Below are 19194 nucleotides of genomic sequence, written 5' to 3' on the forward strand. Positions count from 1 at the left end.
TGTCTATTGTCTACTCTGGGGCCGTAGAAAGCATCTTGTCCGGCAACATCTCAATCTGGTTTGGGAACAGCTCTGCCCAGGACAGGAAGGCTCTGCGGAGAGTAGTGCGTTCGACTGAACACACTTTAGGAACTACACTTGCCCCCCTGCAGGACCTATACATCAGGAGGTGCAGATCCAGAGGCAGCAACATTATGGGGGACCCCTACCACCCCAGCAACGGACTGTTCCAGCTGCTACGGTCAGGCAAATGCCTCCGCTGTCACGCTGTGAAAACAGAGAGGACGAGAGGGCGGCACGGTAGCGCAGCGGTAGAGTTGCTGCTTTACAGCGAATGCAGCGCCGGAGACTCAGGTTCGATCCTGACTACGGGTGCTGTACTGTAAGGAGTTTGTACGTTCTCCCCGTGACCTGCGTGGGTTTTCTCCGAGATCTTCGGTTTCCTCCCACACTCCAAAGACGTACAGGTATGTAGGTTAATTGACTGGGTAAATGTAAAAATTGTCCCTAGTGTGTGTAGGATAGTGTTAATAGTGTTACTGTGCGGGGATCGCTGGGCGGCGCGGACTTGGTGGGCCGAAAAGGCCTGTTTCCGCGCTGTATATATGAAATGAAATGAAAGAGACGGAGTTTCTTCCCACTAATTTACTGTATTCATTAATTTTTTTTGTGTTGTGTCTTTAAAAAAAAATAAAATCTATTCTGTTTTGTAGTTTTAGCACAATCTGCAGGCATTGCCACTTTCATTTCACTGCACATCTTGTATGTATGTATACGTGACAAATAAAGTAGACTTGACTTGATTTTAAAGTTTTTTTTAAACCATGCATCCTCGGTTGGGGCCTGTTGATCTGACAGGTGAGACAGGTGGGACACAAGAGACTCACGCACAGAGATTGTGGGTGGATGGGCTTGTATTTGGTTGTCAATCATGTCAAAGTTTAACGGGTATCGGGAGTGAGAGAGCACCAATGTGAGTAAACTGCTAGTTGTATTGCTTAACGCGGCCGGCCAGAAGTGGAATGGACGGGGAAGGGAGGAGGGGGGTGTTATGGGGTGCTGTGTTGGTGAGATATGACTGAAGAGCGTGGGTGAGCGCAGTGCGTGGAATGCTACCAGGTTGTTGCTCTGTGTCAGGGCTCCTGTGAGCCGATCAGTCAGTCCCGGGCGCTGTCTGTGGGTCTGGGGACGGTGAGGTGCGGGTAAGCGGCACCGAGAGCCTAGCCGTGGGGACTCTGCTCTTGCTCTTGCACTCTGCGGTGTGGGGGGGTGGGGGGTAGGGGTGTTGGGTAGGGTGACCTCCCGCTGAAACCGGACAAAACCAGACCCGGGCTGAGAGAGGGGCTGACTGAAACCCAGGGGAGGGGGAGGAGGAAGGGAGCTGGGGGGAGAAGGAGGGTGAGAGGGAAGGGGGGAGGTAGGGGTGGAGGGAGGGAGGAAGGGAGGGAGGAAGGGAGGGAGGAAGGGAGGGAGGGAGGTGGAGGGGGGAGGAGGGGGAGGGGAGGGGGGAGGGGAGGGGGGAGGGGAGGAGGGGGAGGGGAGGGGGGGAGGGGAGGGAGGGGAGGGGGGAGGAGGGGAGGAGGGGGAGGGGAGGGGGGAGGAGGGGGAGGGGAGGGGGGAGGGGAGGGGAGGAGGAGGGGGAGGGAAGGGGAGGAGGGAAGGGGAGGAGGGAAGGGGGGGAGGGGAGGGGGGGAGGAGGGGGAGGGGAGGGGAGGGGAGGGGAGGGGAGGGGGTGGAGGGGAGGGAGGGAGGGGGAGGAGTGGAGGGGGACGGTGTGGAGGAGGGGAGGGAGGGGGAGAGGAGGGTGTGGGAGGTGGGGTGGGGGAGTTAGGGGGTGTAGGAGGGGAGGGAGGGGAGGGGGGAAGGAGAGTAGGGAGAGGGTAGGAAGGAAGGGAAGGGGGAATGAGAGGGGGCGGAGGAGTGGGGGGGAGAGGGTGCTGCACCAATGCAGGAGAGGCAAACCTCTATGGGGGAGAGGGAGTGAGGAGGGGGGGGGAGGAGGGAAGAGGTAGGGAGGGGTAGGGGGGAATGGGAGGGGGAGGAGGGAAGGGGAGGGTGGGAGTGGGGGGAGTGTGGTGGAGGAGGAGAGGGGTGCGAGAGGAGGGAAGGGGTAGGGAGGAGGGGGGAAAGGGAAAGGGAGGAGGGGAGGGTAGGAGTGGGGGGAGAGGGGAGGGGGCGGAGAGGGTGCTGCACCACTGCAGGAGTGGCAAACCTAGGGGGAGAGGGAGGGGGAAGGGGACGAGGGAGGGGAGAGCGGGCAGGGGGAGGGAGAGAGGTTGGGGAGGGGGAGGGGCGAGTGGGGTGGGGGGGCGAGGGGAGTGGGGGAGGAGAGGGTGCTGCACCGATGTAGAAGAGGCAACCGTCGGGGGGGAGAGGGGGAGGAAGGGTGGAGGGAGATTGGGGGGAGGGGCAGAGCTGGGTGGGTGGGGGAGGGAGGTGGTGGAGGGAAGAGAGGGGGAAGGGTGGGAGGGCAGAGGAGGGGAGGGAGCGGGAGAGGAGGGGTGGGTCGGAAGAGGGGTGTGGAGGGAGGGGGAAGGTTGGAGGGAGAGGGGGCTGAGGGAGGGTAGAGTGGAAGGGGAGTGGGCGAGAAGAGGGTGCTACACCAATGCAGGAGAGACAACCCTAGGGGGGGAGGGAGGGAGGGAGGGGAGGGGAAGGGAGGCGTGGTGGGGGGGAGGGAGGAGGGGAGGGGGGGGGGAAGAGAGGGTGCTGCACCAATGCAGGAGTGGTTTGAGCCCAACGTGCCCATTTGGTCTAGTCAGGCTATCAAACACCACAATCTCAAATAAGCTCTGAACTCCATAGACTTATTGTTATTATTGCACTATTATGGGGATTGTGTGTGTGTGTGTTTCTTTCTCTTGTTTATTATATGTTTGACTAATCTTCTTGTTCTGAATGAGATTACAGGGAAATGATAAGGGCAAGGTGTGGATGTGTTAGATGGCTTATATGGCTATGAATAGGTTTGACAGGTTCACATGGAAGGTTGATTAAGAAGGTTAAATCATTGGGTATTAATAGTGAGGTTGCAAGATGGATTCAACAATGGCTGAAGGGAGATACCAGAGGGTAATGGTGACTAATTGTATGTCAGGTTGGAGGCCAGTGTCTAGTGGAGTGGCCCCAGGGATCTGTGTTGGGTCCACTGTTGTTTGGTCATTTACATTAATGATCTGGATGATGGTGTGGCAAAATTGGATTAGTAAATATGCAGATGATACTAAGATAGGTGGTGTAGTTAGTAATGAAGTAGAGTTTCAAAGTCTACAGAGAGACTTGGGCCTTTTGAAGGGTGGGCTGAAAGATGGGCAGATGGAGTTTAATGCTGATAAGTGTGAGGTGCGGCATTTTGGTAGGACAAATCAAAATAGGACGTACAAGGGTAAAATGGTAGGAATTGAGGAATGCAGTGGAACAGAGGGATCTGGAATAACTGTGCATTGTTCCCTGAAGGTGGAATCTCATGTGGATAGGGTGGTGAAGAAGGCATTTGGTATGCTTGCCTTTATAAATCAGAGCATCGAGTATAGAAGTTGGGATGTGATGTTGAAACTGTACAGGGCATTGGTGAGGGCCGAATCTGGAGTATGGGTGTGCAGTTCTGGTCGCCAAATTATAGGAAAGATGTCGACAAAATGGAGGAGGGTACAGAGGAGATTTACTAGAATGTTGCCTGTGTTTCAGCACTTAAGCTACAGAGAGAGGTTGAACAGGTTGGGTCTTTATTCTTTGGAGCGTAGAAGGTTGAGGGGGACTTGATAGAGGTTTTTTAAATTTTGAGAGGGACGGACAGAGTTGACGTGGGTAGGCTTTTCCCTTTGAGAGTGGGGAAGATTCCAACAAGGGGACATAGCTTCAGAATTGAGGGACAAAAGTTTAGGGGTAACATGAGGGGTAACTTCTTTACTCAGAGGGTGGTGGCTGTATAGAATGGGCTTCCGGTGGGAGTGGTGGAGGCTGGCTTGATTTTATTATATAAGAGTAAATTGGATAGGTATATGGATAAGAGGGGATTAGAGGGTTATGGTCCGAGTGCAGGTAGATGAGACTAGGTCGGCGTGGACTGGAAGAGCCGAACGGGCCTGTTTTCCGTGCTGTAGTTGTTTATATGGTTATATGGTTATATTGTTTACAGTCTACCATGTTTACATATCTGTTGAGCTGCTGCAAGTAACAATTTCATTGTTGTACCTGAGACATCCGACAATAAAACACTCTTGTCTCTTGTCTACATTAACATGCTTATTGGATAAACTTTCCTCAGTTACATAAGTGAAACCAGCATGTAGATAGAAAACATATTGAATTACTCTAATACTTGGAATGAGAGGCAGAGTCATGTTGTTGTACAGCATGGAAACTGACCATTCAGCCCGACTCGTCCATGCCAACCAAATTGTCTATCTGGTCTCATCCCATTTACCTGCAATTGGCCCATATCCCTCTCCACCTTACTTATCTATTTACCCATCAAAACGCTTTTTAAACAAAACTATTGTATCAGTCTATTCCACATATGAAAACAGCTCGTCCCACATACTAACAACTATCTGAGCAAAAAAAGTTATTCCTCAAGTCTTCTTTAAGTCCTACGTCTCTCATCTTAAATCTACGCCTTCGAGTTTTTGTCACCCCTAACCCTGGGAAAAAACTTATGATCATTCAGCTTATCCATGCCCCTCGTGATTTTATGATTCACTACAAGTTCACCCCTCAGTCTCCAACACTCCAGAGAAATGAGCTCTAGCTTTTCTTTGATTAATGTAAAAGTCACCATCTTCTCAGACAGCCCCTTGTGGTTGTGCATGACTTACTTCCACAGATAGAAACAAATTACTCGAGTAACTCAACAAGTCGGGAAGCATCACTGGAGAAAAATAGATAGGTGACGTTTCAGGTCAGGACCCTTCTTCAGATTTGTTCAGATAGCCTGAAGAAGTTTCCTAATCTGAAACCATCACCTATCCATTTTCTCCAGAGATGCTGCCTGCCCCATGGAGTTAATCCAGCATTTCGTGTCTATCTTTGGTACAAACCAGCATCTGCAGTTCTTCATTTCTACATTCTGAAGAAGGGTTCCGACCTGAAACATCACATCCATTTTCTCCAGAAACGATGCCCGACCTGCTGAGTTACTCCAGCACTTTGTGATTATCTTTGGTATAAACCAGTATCTGCAGTTCCTTTTTATTCCATTGGGACTTACTTCCACTCTGGTTTTGTGGATTCCAGGGTGCCTAATGAAGCCAAAGGGGGAATTGTAGGCTCTTCCATGGACTGGGCCATGAGTCTGTAGGTTGTGGAATTCACAGTTCCTCCCCCATTGAAGCAGTTAATTTAATTTAGTTTAGAGATACAGCACGGAAACAGGCCCTTCGGCCCACTGAGTCCGCGCCGACCAACGATCCCCGCACATTAACACAATCTACACCCACTAGGGACAATTTTACACGTCTATGGAATGTAGGAGGAAACTGAAAATATCTAAGAAAACCTTCGCAAGTCACGGGGAGAACGGACAAACTCCATACAGACAGCACCCGGGTCGATCCTTGGTCTCTGGCGCTGCTTTCACTGTAAGGAAGCAACTCCACCGCTGCGCCACAGTGCCGCCCACCAGGCTCTCAACACCATCTGTAAAGCTGCTGCATGAGGGATCAGGCTGCCGAGTGGCTGAGTTGTCCACTTAATAAAGAGAATTCTAATGAGGACAATTGGTCAGATATGTCCTTCCAAAAAGCGGGATGATTTTTACGATGGGTTAATGGCCGGTTCATCACATAGTGAGAGGTTAAAACTACGCTGCAGTTATCTGAATGTGAGCAAATATGTCCAGGCTTGAAGATGTATCTATTCCCCAAAACATGTAGGTTTACATTCCACAGACCGCAGTTCTGGTTTAGGCTTTAGACTTTAAAGACACGGTGCGGAAACAGGCCATTCGGCCCACCAGGACCGCACCGACCAGTGATTATTGGAATCCAATTAGACATGTAAATAGAAAGGACAGGTTTAGAGGTATTCTAGACCAAATGGACCCTTTGCATTGGTGCAGCACCCTCTCCTCCCCACTCCCTTCTCCCCCCACTCCCCACCTCCCCCTCCACTCTCTCCCACCCCGCTCGCCCCCTACACCTCCCTTTGCCCCCCTTCCCCCCTCCCTCCCAGCCACCCTCCCCCTGCCTCTCTCCTCCCTCCCTCCCTCCCCAACCCCTCACCTCCTCCCTCCCCTCTCCCTCCCTCTCACTCCCTCCCTCCCTCCCCCTCCCTCCCTCCCCCTCCCTCCCTCATTCCCCCCTCACCCCTTCTGCCCCTCTCCGCCCTTCCCCTATCCCCCTCCCCCTAGGGTTGCCTCTCCTGCATTGGTGAAGCACCCTCTCCTCCCCCACTCTCCCTCCCCTCTCCTCTCCCCTCCGTGCCCTCCTCCCCCCTCCCCCCTCCTCCAACGCCTCACTCCCCCACCCCCTGTCCTCCCCCTCCATCCCTCCAACCTCCCTCCCCCCGCTCCCCTCGTCCCTCCCTCCCCATCCCCCCCCCCCCCCGCCTCCCCTTCTCTCTTCCCCCCCCTTCTCCCCTTCTCCCCCCTAGGGCCGCCTCTCCTGCATTGGTGCAGCACCCTCTCCTCCCCCACTCCCCTCGCTCCCCCTCCCCTCCCATCCTCACCCCCTCCCTCCCTCCTCCTCGCCCCCCTCCTCCCTCCCTCCCCCTCCCCTCTTCCCTCCACCACCCGGTTGGAGCGGTTGGTGCAGCGTCCGGGCGGTATGTTTAAAAACCGAGCGCGGGGCTTTGTTCACACGGCGGCCCAGGAGCGGTTGGAACGGTTGGTGCAGCGTCCGGGCGGTTGGTTTACAAACGTTCCATCTCACTTCAAAAGAAGTGGACTGGAGGAAGCCGCTGATTGGTGGAAGCGGACTAGAGGAAGCAGCTGATTGCAGCTCCTGGCAGATTGAACGGTTGGAGCTGCGGTTGGACTCATACTGGAGCATCCACGATGCTGAGAAGGTCGTGAATAGCACGTACAGTGAGTTGGCCACACCGCAGGTAAAGGTTAAGCGGACAGAAAGGGAACGGGTGGCCACTAGCCAGCGTAGCAGTAGGCAGGTAGTGCAGGAGTCCCCTGCGGTCATCTCCCTCCTAAACAGATATGCCATTTTGGATACTGTTGGGGGAGATGGCTCATCAGGGGAAGGCAGCAGCAGCCAAGTTCATGGCACCGTGGGTGGCTCTGTGGCAAAAGAGGGGAGGAAAAAGAGTGGGAGGGCTATAGTAATAGGAGATTCAATTGTAAGGGGAATAGATAGGCGTTTCTGCGGCCGCAAACGAGACTCCAGGATGGTATGTTGCCTCCCTGGTGCAAGGGTCAGGGATGTCTCTGAGCGGCTGCAGAACATTCTGGAGGGGGAGGGTGAACAGCCAGTTGTCGTGGTGCATATTGGCACCAACGATATAGGTAAAAAACGGGATGAGGTTCTACAAGGTGAATTTAGGGAGCTAGGAGATAATCTCTGGATTACTACCAGTGCCACGTGCTAGTCAGAGTAGAAATAGGAGGATATTTCAGATGAATACGTGGCTTGAAAAATGGTGCAATGGGGAGTGATTCAAATTTCAAAGAAATTGGAACCAGTTCTGGGAGAGGTGGGGCCAGTACAAACAGGACGGTCTGCACCTGAGCTGGAATGGAATCAATGTCCTTGGGGGAGTGTTTGCTAGTGCTGTCGGGGAGGATTTAAACTAATGTGGCGGGGGATGGGAGCATGAGCAGAGAGACAGAGGGGTGTAAAATTAGGGTAGAAGCAATAGGTAGCAAGGTGAAAAGTAAAAGTGTCAGGCAGACAAATCCAGGGCAAAAATCAAAAAGGGCCACTTTTCAACATAATTGTATGTGGTAAGAGTGTTGTAAAAACAAGCCTGAAGGCTTTGTGTCTCAATGCAAGGAGCATTCGGAATAAGGTGGATGAGTTGAATGTGCAGATAGTTATTAATGAATATGATATTGTTGGGATTACGGAGACATGGCTCCAGGGTGACCAAGGCTGGGAGCTGAACATCCAGGGATATTCAATATTCAGGAGGGATAGACAGAAAGGAAAAGGAGGTGGGGTAGCGTTGCTGGTTAGAGAGGAGAATAACGCAATAGAAAGGAAGGACATTAGCTTGGAGGATGTGGAATCGATATGGGTAGAGCTGCGAAACACTAAGGGGCAGAAAACGCTAGTGGGAGTTGTGTACAGGCCACCTAACAGTAGTAGTAGAGTTGGGGATGGCATCAAACAGGAAATTAGAAATGCGTGCAACAAAGGTAAAACAGTTATAATGGGTGACTTCAATCTACATATAGATTGGGTGAATCAAATTGGCAGAGGTGCTGAGGAAGAAGATTTCTTGGAATGTATACGGGATAGTTTTCTAAGCCAACATGTAGAGGAACCAACGAGAGAGCAGGCTATTCTAGACTGGGTATTGAGTAATGAGGAAGGGTTAGTTAGCAGTCTTGATGTGCATGGCCCCTTGGGCAAGAGTGACCATAATATGGTTGAGTTCTTCATTAGGATGGAGAGTGACTTAGTTAATTCAGAAACAACGGTTCTGAACTTAAGGAAAGGTAACTTTGAGGGCATGAGACGTGAATTGGCCAAGATAGACTGGCAATTGATTCTTAAAGGGTTGATGATGGATATGCAATGGAAGGCATTTAAAGACCACATGGATGAACTACTACAATTGTTCATCCCAGTTTGGCAAAAGAATAAATCAGGGAAGGTAGTGCATCCGTGGCTAACAAGGGAGATTAGGGATAGTATCAAAACAAAAGATGAAGCATACAAATTAGCAAGAAAAAGCAGCCTACCAGAGAACTGGGAGAAATTCAGAGTCCAGCAGAGGAGGACAAAGGGCTTAATTAGGAAAGGGAAAATAGATTATGAAAGAAAACTGGCAGGGAACATAAAAACTGACTGCAAAAGCTTTTATAGATATGTGAAGAGAAAAAGATTAGTTAAAACAAATGTAGGTCCCTTGCAGTCAGAAACAGGTGAATTGATCATGGGGAAGAAGGACATGGCAGACTAATTGAATAACTACTTTGGTTCTGTCTTCACTAAGGAAGACATAAATAATCTGCCGGAAATAGCAGGGGAACGGGGGTCAAATGAGATGGAGGAACTGAGTGAAATCCAGGTTAGTCGGGAAGTGGTGTTAGGTAAATTGAATGGATTAAAGGCCGATAAATCCCCAGGGCCAGATAGGCTGCATCCCAGAGTGCTTAAGGAGGTAGCCCCAGAAATAGTGTATGCATTAGTGATAATTTTTCAAAACTCTTTGGATTCTGGAGTAGTTCCTGAGGATTGGAGGGTAGCTAATGTAACCCCACTTTTCAAAAAGGGAGGGAGAGAGAAAACGGGGAATTACAGACCAGTTAGCCTAACATCGGTAGTGGGAGAAATGCTAGAGTCAGTTATTAAAGATGGGATAGCAGCACATTTGGAAAGTGGTGAAATCATTGGACAAAGTCAGCATGGATTTATGAAAGGTAAATCATGTCTGACGAATCTTATAGAATTTTTCGAGGATGTAACTAGTAGAGTGGATAAGGGAGAACCAGTGGATGTGTTATATCTGGAGTTCCAGAAGGCTTTCGACAAGGTCCCACATAAGAGATTAGTATGCAAACTTAAAGCACATGGTATTGTGGGTTCAGTATTGATGTGGATAGAGAACCGGCTGGCAGACAGGAAGCAAAGAGTAGGAATAAACGGGTCCTTTTCAGAATGGCAGGCAGTGACTAGTGGGGTACTGCAAGGCTCAGTGCTGGGACCCCAGCTATTTACAATATATATTAATGATTTGGACGAGGGAATTGAATGCAACATCTCCAAGTTTGCGGATGACACGAAGCTCAAGAGAGAGCTAGATAGAGCTCTTAAGGATAGCGGAGTCAGGGGGTATGGGGAGAAAGCAGGAATGGGGTACTGATTGAGAATGATCAGCCATGATCACATTGAATGGCGGTGCTGGCTCGAAGGGCCGAATGGCCTACTCCTGCACCTATTGTCTATTGTCTATTGGGGGGCAGTGTTAGCTGTGAGGAGGATGCTAGGAGGCTGCAACGTGACTTGGATAGGTTAGGTGAGTGGGCAAAGGCATGGCAGATGCAGTATAATGTGGATAAATGTGAGGTTATCCACTTTGGTGGCAAGAACAGGTAAGCAGACTATTATCTGAATGGTGGCCGATTAGGAGAAGGGGAGATGCAACGAGACCTGGGTGTCGTGGTACACCAGTCATTGAAAGTAGGCATGCAGGTGCAGCAGGCAGTGAAGAAAGCGAATGGTATGTTGGCATTCATAGCGAGGGGATTTGAGTATAGGAGCAGGGAGGTTCTGCTGCAGTTGTACACGGCATTGGTGAGACCACACCTGGAGTATTGCGTACAGTTTTGGTCTCCTAATCTGAGGAAAGACATTCTTGCCATAGAGGGAGTACAGAGAAGGTTCACCAGATTGATTCCTGGGATGGCAGGACTTTCATATGAAGAAAGACTGGATAGACTCGGCTTGTACTCGCTGGAATGTAGAAGATTGAGGGGGGATCTTATAGAAACTTACAAAATTCTTAAGGGGTTGGACAGGCTAGATGCAGTAAGATTGTTCCCGATGTTGGGGAAGTCCAGAACAAGGGATCACAGTATAAGGATAAGGGGGAAGTCTTTTAGGACCGAGATGAGAACTTTTTTTTCACACATAGAGTGGTGAATCTGTGGAATTCTCTGCCACAGAAGGTAGTTGAGGCCAGTTCATTGGCTATATTTAAGAGGGAGTTAGATGTGGCCCTTGTGGCTAAAGGGATCGGGGGCATGGAGAGAAGGCAGGTACGGGATACTGAGTTGGATGATCAGCCATGATTATATTGAATGGCGGTGCAGGCTCGAAGGGCCGAATGGCCTACTCCTGCACCTATTTTCTATGTTTCTATGAATCCGGCGGCCATCTTACATAAATAAAGGCATGGATCCAGCAGCCATCTTACCGAAGTATCAGATCAACTGCGCATGCGTGGTTTTTCTTAGACTTCAAAATGTGAATAACTTTAAGAATATAACACCGATTTCAATGAAACGTCTTCCATTAGCACCAAAGGGACGACGGTGAGTAAGGTGGGCCTAAAATTGTCATGCTTCGTGTACCGTTTTGGCTGTAGTTCAGGGACAAACAAACAAACAAGAGTTCTAGTGTATAGATGGGCCAAACACGGGCAGGTAGGACGAGTGAAGATGGGACATGTTGGTCGGAGTGGGCAAGTTGGATGCAAGGGCATGTTTCCACACTTTGTGACTCTGTGACTATGACCGTACGAAGCCTATGTCTTGCCTTGGGGTACAAAAGTGATGGAGAAGATTTATGATGAATATATCTCTCCCAGTGAATACAAAGGAGAAAGCTCACCTGTCTGATATTACCCCAGAACCACCAGAACCTATCAGCACTCCGAAGAAGTACAGTGATGTAGTAAATGGTCCTTTCCATGTATCGTCACACACCAAGTCCCACTGAAATGCAAAAAGAAATCCAATTATCCAAATATATGCAAAAAAATCTGGAGTAACATAGTGGAACAAGCAGCATATCTGAAGAGAAGGAATAGGTGATGTTTCGGGTCGAGACCATTCCTCAGACTGATAAAGTCTGTCTGAGGAAGGGTCTTGACCAGGGCCGTCTTAACGCATGGGCCTGATGGGCACTTGCCCGGGGCCCCACGAGCATAGGGGCCCCATTTTATCGACCATTTACATTTTTATTCCTGTGAGTAGTTGTCGCAGGGGCCCCAGTATACTGCTCTGCCCGGGGCCCATAATGCTGTAAAGGCGGCCCTGGTCTTGACCCGAAACGCCACCCATGTCAACTCTCCGAAGATTCTGCCTGTCCCGCTGAGTTACTCCAGCATTTGCGTTTATCTACAATTTAAACCTGCATCTGCAGTTCTTTTCTGCACGATCAACTATATGCTCTTATTATACAAAGTTGTGAGCAACATTTGACTACTTAATCAATTATTTTTACAGTCTTTACCATGGACATCTGACTCTTTACACAGAGTCATGGAGTCACAGAGTGACACAGTGTGGAAACAGGCCCTTCGGCTCAACTTGCTCACACTGGCCAACATGTCCCTGGTACTCTAGTCCCACCTGCCAGCATTTCCGCCATATCCCTCCAAACTTGTCCTATCCACGTACCTGTCGAACTGCTTCTTAAATGTTGGGAAGTCCCTGCCTCAACTACCTCCTCTGGCATCTTGTTCCATACATCCACCACCCTTTGTGTGAAAAGGTTACCCCTCAGATTCCTATTAAATCTTTTCCCCTTTACCTTAAACTTATGTCCTCTGATCCTCAATTCACCTTCACTGGGCAAGAGACTCTGTGCTTTTACCCGATCTATTCCTCTCATCATATTATACACATCTATAAGATCACCCCTCATCCTCCTGCGCTCTAAGGAATAGAGTCCCAGCCTACTCAACCTCTGCCTCCAGCTCAGACCCGCCGGTCCCAGCAACATCCTCGCAAATCTTCTCTGTCCCCTTTCCAGCTTGACAACATCTTTCCTGTAGCACAGTGCCAGAACTGAACACAATACTCCAAATGTGGCCTCACCAACGTCTTATACAACTGCAACATGTCCTCACCACTTCTATTCTCAATACCCTGGCTGATGAAGGCCAATGTGCCAAATACCTTTTTTGACTACCCGATACACCTGCAACTCCACCTTCAGTGAGCCATGCACCTGCACTCCTAGATCCCTCTGCTCCACAACACTCCCCAGAGCCCTACCATTCACTGTGTAGGTCCTACTCATGTTCGACTTCCTAAAATGCAACACCTCATATTTTTCTGCATTAAATTCCATCAACCATTCCTCAGCCCACTTGGCCAATTGATCAAGATCCTGCTGCAATTTTTCAAAACCATCTTCACTATCTTGCATCATCTGCAAACTTGTTCATCTTGCCGTATATGTACTCATCCAAATCATTGATATACTGTAGATGACAAACAGTAACGGGCCCAGCACCAAACCCTGAGGCACACCACTAGTCACAGTCCTCCAGTCCGAGAAGCAACATCCCGCCATCACCCTTTATTTCCTTCCACAAAGCCAATTTTCTATCCATTCAGCTATCTCTCCTTGGATCCCATGCGATCTAACCTTCCAGAGCAGCCTCCCACGAGGAACGTTGTTGAATGCTTTACTGAAGTCCACATATACATCTACAGCTCTGCCCTCATTAGTCAGGAAATGGTGTTGCGTAAACTGTTGGGACTGAAGGAGGATAAATCCCCCAGGGCTTGATGGTCTGCATCCCAGTGTACTCAAGGAGGTGGCCCTGGAAATCGTGGATGCGTTGGCGATCATTTTCCAATGTTCTATAGACATGACAGTTCCTGTGGACTAGAGGGTAGCTAATATAATCTCACTTTTTAAGAAAGGAGGGAGAGAAAACAGGGAATTATTGACCAGTTAGCCTGACATCGGAGTGGAGAAGATGCTTGAGGCGATTATTAAAGATGTAATAGCAGCGCATTTGGATAGCAGTGACACGATCGGTCAAAGTCAGCATGGATTTGTGAAGGGGAAATCATGCTTGACCAATATTCTGGAATTTTTTGAGGATGTAACAAGTAGAATGGATAAGGGAGAGTCAGTGGATGTGGTATATCTGAATTTTCAAAAAGCCTTTGACAAGGTCCCACACAAGAGATTAGTGTGCAAAATTAGAGCATACGGTATTGGGGGTAGGGTATTCACATGGATAGAGAACTGGGTGGCAGACAGGAGGTAAAGAGTAGAAATTAACAGGTCCTTTTCAGAATGGCAGGCAGTGACTAGTGGGGTGCCGCGAGGCTCAGTGCTGGGACCCCAGTTATTTACAATATATATTAACGATTTATTCAAAGGAATTAAATGTAACATCTCCAAGTTTGCGGATCACACAAAGCTGGGTGGCAGAGTAAACTGCGAGGAAGATGCTATGAGGTTGCAGGGTGATTTGGATAGGTTCGGTGAGTGGGCAGATGCATGGCAGATGTAGTATAATGTGGATGAATGTGAGGTTATTCACTTTGGCGTCAAGAACAGCAAGGCAAATTAATATCTGAATGTTGTCAGATTAGGAAAAGGGGAGCTGAACGAGACCCGGGTGCCCTTGTACATCAGTCACTGAAAGTAAGCATGCTGGTATAGCAGGCAGTGAAGAAAGCAAGTGGCATGTTGTCCTTTATAGAGAGGATTTGAATATAGGAGCAAGGAGGTCCCACTGCTGTTGTACAGGGCCCTGGTGAGACCGCACATAGAGTATTGTGTGCAGTTTTGGAGATTCTTGCTATTAAGGGAGTGCAGCATGGGCTCACCAGTTTATTTCCCAGTATGGAGGGACTGACGTATGATGAAGGAATGCATCAACTGGGTTTATATTCACTGGAATTTAGAAGGATGAGAGGGGATCTTCCTCTGGATTCCTAGTAAGAGGCAGGTTGGGAAGCGTAGTCAAGGTAGATGTGGCTGACAGTGGATGTGTAGCAGAAGTGCATTAGGTTTGTCTCCTGAATCCATGCAGGACCATGCATCAAATGACATGATGTTCATTTTATCAACATCACCATCAATGTCACCCCTGCCCTCGAATTCCTTATCTCTGACACATTTTTTCATCTCTCTGTCTCCATCTCAGGAGACATATAACATAACATATAACAACTACAGCATGGAAACAGGCCTGTCCGGCCCTACCAGTCCACGCCGACCATTCTCCCTGACCTAGTCTCATCTACCTGCACTCAGACCATAACCCTCCAATCCCCTCCTATCCATATACCTATCCAATTTACTCTTAAATAATAAAATCGAGCCAGCCTCCACCACTTCCACCGGAAGCCCATTCCATACAGCCACAACCCTCTGAGTAAAGAAGTTCCCCCTCATGTTACCCCTAAACCTTTGTCCCTCAATTCTGAAGCTATGTCCCCTTGTTGGAATCTTCCCCACTCTCAAAGGGAAAAGCCTACCCACGTCAACTCTGTCCGTCCCTCTCAAAATTTTAAAAACCTCTATCAAGTCCCCCCTCAACCTTCTACGCTCCAAAGAATAAAGACCCAACCTGTTCAACCTCTCTCTGTAGCCTAAGTGCTGAAACCCAGGCAACATTCTAGTAAATCTCCTCTGTACCCTCTCCATTTTGTCGACATCCTTCCTATAATTTGGCGACCAGAACTGCACACCATACTCCAGATTCGGCATCACCAATGCCCTGTACAATTTCAACATTACATCCCAACTTCTATACTCGATGCTCTGATTTATAAAGGCAAGCATACCAAACGCCTTCTTCACCACCCTATCCACATGAGATTCCACCTTCAGGGAACAATACACAGTTATTCCCAGATCCCTCTGTTCCACTGCATTCCTCAATTCCCCACTTCTGTTGCACATCCACTGCCACCCACGTCTACCTTTTATCGACACTTCTTCCCAACCTGCCTCTTACTAGGAATCCAGAGGTTCATCCATCTCTGCTGCATCTGCTCATGAGATGGGACTTGCCATTCCAAGACATCTGAGATGTCCCCTACCTTCAGGAAAAGTGGTTCCCCTTCCCCCCTCGCCCACCTACCCGGCAGGTGTGGAAGGAGCCCTTACCTGTGTCTCCTCCATTTCCTGCAATTCAGTCCCTGACCCTTCCCTCCCCAGACCAAACGGGGATGGTGTTCCCCTGGTCATGTTCATAAGTGATAGAAGAATTAGGCCATTCGGCCCATCAAGTCACTCCCCATTCAATTATGGCTGATCTATCTTTCTCTCTTAAACCCATTCTCCTGCCTTCTCCCCATGAACCCTGACGTCCGAACTAATCATAATCTGTTCATTTGATCTCACCAGTCTCCGCACCTGAGTTACACCAGCACTTTGTGCTCTCCATTCTTGTCCCACTCCTTCCCCTCACCTCCTTCTGCCAGCTCTCTCCCCACAAGGTCCCCACACCAAACGTCGCCTGTCCATTCCCGTCCCCAGATGCTGCTCGGCCTGCTGAGATCCTCCAGAATAGAAAGTGCAGGAGTAACTCAGTAAACAAAGTGCACATAAAGTGCTGGAGTAACTCAGGGGGTCAGGCAGCTTCCCCGGAGAACACGGACAGGGGACGTTTCAGGTGGGAAGTCTGAAATTTACCTCGGAGACGATGGTGGAGGTGTACTGGTCCTGACTGTACTCCCATCCATCCAAACACGGCTCCTCTTCGATCCCGGACACGTTGAGGAGATCTGGGTCTGGAAACACCTCCGAGAGGTTCCTGATCACATCCAAGCGGTAGCGACTGCATTGTCTGTACTGGTCTTGTGTTCCTGGCACCAGTGGGATGGTTCTGTTCATCCAGGCTTGGCTGAGGTTGAGATTCCCGGGAATCAAGCAGCGATGCTCTGGGGTATCCCCGATGAAGATGATGATTAGACCGGTGTAACCGTTGGGAATAACGCTGAGAGTCAAGAGCAGGAAGATGAGTTTCTGAGCCGGTCCCCATTCCCCCAGGAAGGCTGTTATTTCATCGTAATCCCGCATGTTAGTTGCAGACGCGGCGCTGACTGAACCTTGGTTTCAGAAGCCTGGAGCGCTTCAACATTGTGGGTGGACCTGAAGTTGTAGAGCAGGATTGTTGCAAAACACTGACGATTTAACCCCTTGGACTGTTAACCCAACAGGTTCTGGTAACACAACGTCCGTGATAAACAGCAACACCTTCGAGTGGAAGTGAGAAGGAAGGAACTGCAGATGCTGGTTTACACCGAATAGACACAAAATGCTGGAGTAATTCAGCGGGCAGGCAGCATCTCCGGCGAGAGGGAATGGGTGACCTTTCGGGTCGAGACCCTTCTTCAGACTGAGTAGACGAGTTATTCAGTCTACTGGAAATGGGGTGGAATATTGGCTTAGGGCCAAATCCCTGTTAAATATTGGTGACAACAGACCTGTTTTTCGTGCTGTATCTCTAAAGTCTAAAGTCTAAATTAAATGAAGAAAGCATTAAGATGTGTGCATTGGGTCAAGGTCTGTGGTTAATCATGTGACATCTTTGATAACCATGTATCTCTGAAACAAGATTGCTCTGTTTAATTTCCCCCATAATATCTATAATATCTGCCTGTTGAACAAGTCTTACTTTGATATCCTCCTGCGGTCACACACAAGATAGACACAAAGTGCTGGATTAACTCAGCAGCTCAGGCAGCATCTCTGGAGAAAAAAGGAATAGGTGACGTTTCGTGTCGAGACCCTTCATCAGACGACCCGAAACGTCACCTATTCGCTTTTCTGACCTTGAGTTACTCCAGCACTTTGTGTCTATTTTCGGTATAAAACAGCATCTGACACCAACCCCAGACACCCGGGTTCGATCCTGACTACGTTGTATGGAGTTTGTACGTTCTCCCTTTGACCGCGTGGGTTTTCTCCGGATGCTCCCATCACACTCCAAAGACCAGCAGGTGGGCAGGTTAATTGGCTTCTGTAAATTGTAAATTGTCGTCAGTGAGTAGGATAATGCTAGTGTTCCACTCTAAATTCCACTCGGAACGGTCACATTTTTACACAGATTTTGACCCTTGAGATTGTGCACAATTTCTAATTTCTTATCATCAATTACAATAAGTTTTCAAAACACTAATACAAATGCAACAACACTAATACAACTAAAACTACTTGCTATTTAATCCTTTATTTAATTTTCGATATAAAGAACCTTGTAGTATGCGTCAAGCAATACCATCCCAAACAGTTGGGGTAGTTCAATGAATACCTATCAGGAACATCGATGTGCGTCATTGAATACCTAAAGGTTGTTGTGCTGTGGAACTATCTTAACCTTTGTCACACTGCAGCTCCCACGTTGTGCTGTATAGCTACCTTAACCTTGTGCTGCACAGCTACCTTAACCTTTGTCACACTGCAGCTTCCACAGGGGGACTAGGGTCTCTAACGCCAAAAGGCAGCAACTCTACCGCTGCGGCACCTTGCGGCCCATAAAGAATGTTATCAAGAATGAATGTATTAGTGGACATCTCCTCAGCACATTCCACGGACGTGTACAGTCACATTTGTCATTCTGTATTAGTATTAATTCATAAGAATAGTGTCAGGTGATATGTTAACAATGAAACTCATTGTAGTTCCATCACAGATTTTCCAGCAAATGGTGGCCCAGTTGGAACAGCACCAGTCCAGCACAACAAAATTACGGGAGTACATTTGCATTTGAATGGCCCACTTGGTTTGCTTGGCAGCATAAGGTTAAAATTATTACCAAGGAAATGCTCAAGTTTATGTTTTCCAAAGTTTAGTTTAGAGATCCAGCATGGAAACATGGCCTTTAGCCCGCCGGGTCTGTGCCGACCAGCGATCACCCGTACACTCGTTTTATCCAACACACTCGGGACAATTTACAGAGGCCTATTAACCTACTAACCTGCGCGTCTTTGATAAGTAAGTATGCAGGCACAGCAGGCAGTGAAGAAAGCTAATGGCACGTTGGCCTTTTTTGACAAGAGGTGTTGAGTATAGGAGCAAAGAGGTCCTTCTGCAGTTGTACAGGGCCCTTGTGAGACCGCACCTGGGGTATTGTGTGCAGATTTGGTCTCCAAATTCGAGGAAAGTCCTTCTTGCTATTGAGGGAGTGCAGCATAGGTTCACTAGGTTAATTCCCGGAATGGCGGGACTGTCGTATATTGAAAGACTGGAGCGACGAGGCTTATATAAACTGGAATTTAGAAGGATGAGAGGGGGATCTTATTGAAACATGTAAGATTATTAAGGGATTGGACACGCTAGAGGCTGGAAGACGTGAGGAAAATCGTTTTCACTCAGACAGTTGTAAATCTGTGGAATTCTCTGCCTCAGAAGGCAGTGGAGGCAATTCTCTGGATGCTTTCAAGAGAGAGTTAGATAGAGCTCTTAATGATAGCGGAGTCAGGGGGTATGGGGAGAAGGCAGGAACGGGATACTGATTGAAAATGATCAGCCATGATCACATTGAATGGCGGTGCTGGCTCGAGGGTGCGAATGGCCTCCTCCTGCACCTATTGTCTATTATCTGTTAAGTGGCAGGAAACCGGAGCACCCAGAGAAAACCCACGCGGTCACA

The 19194-nt window shown here is 48.9% G+C and overlaps 1 protein-coding gene across 1 annotated transcript in view; it reads right to left on the minus strand.

Moving 5' to 3' along the window:
• LOC144591011 (organic cation/carnitine transporter 2-like) overlaps positions 1-16619 on the minus strand; it is a 52337-nt gene extending 35718 nt beyond the window's left edge. The window contains exons 1-2 of the mRNA XM_078395359.1: positions 16233-16619; positions 11448-11551 (exon numbers count right to left, since the gene is read on the minus strand). Coding sequence (XP_078251485.1) covers positions 11448-11551; positions 16233-16619 — 491 coding nt within the window. The remainder of the gene's footprint in view (positions 1-11447; positions 11552-16232) is intronic.
• Between the last annotated feature and the right edge of the window lie 2575 nt (positions 16620-19194).

The sequence above is a fragment of the Rhinoraja longicauda genome, unplaced genomic scaffold (assembly GCF_053455715.1).
Source record: "Rhinoraja longicauda isolate Sanriku21f unplaced genomic scaffold, sRhiLon1.1 Scf000475, whole genome shotgun sequence".
In the NCBI taxonomy this organism is placed as follows: Eukaryota; Metazoa; Chordata; class Chondrichthyes; order Rajiformes; family Arhynchobatidae; genus Rhinoraja; species Rhinoraja longicauda.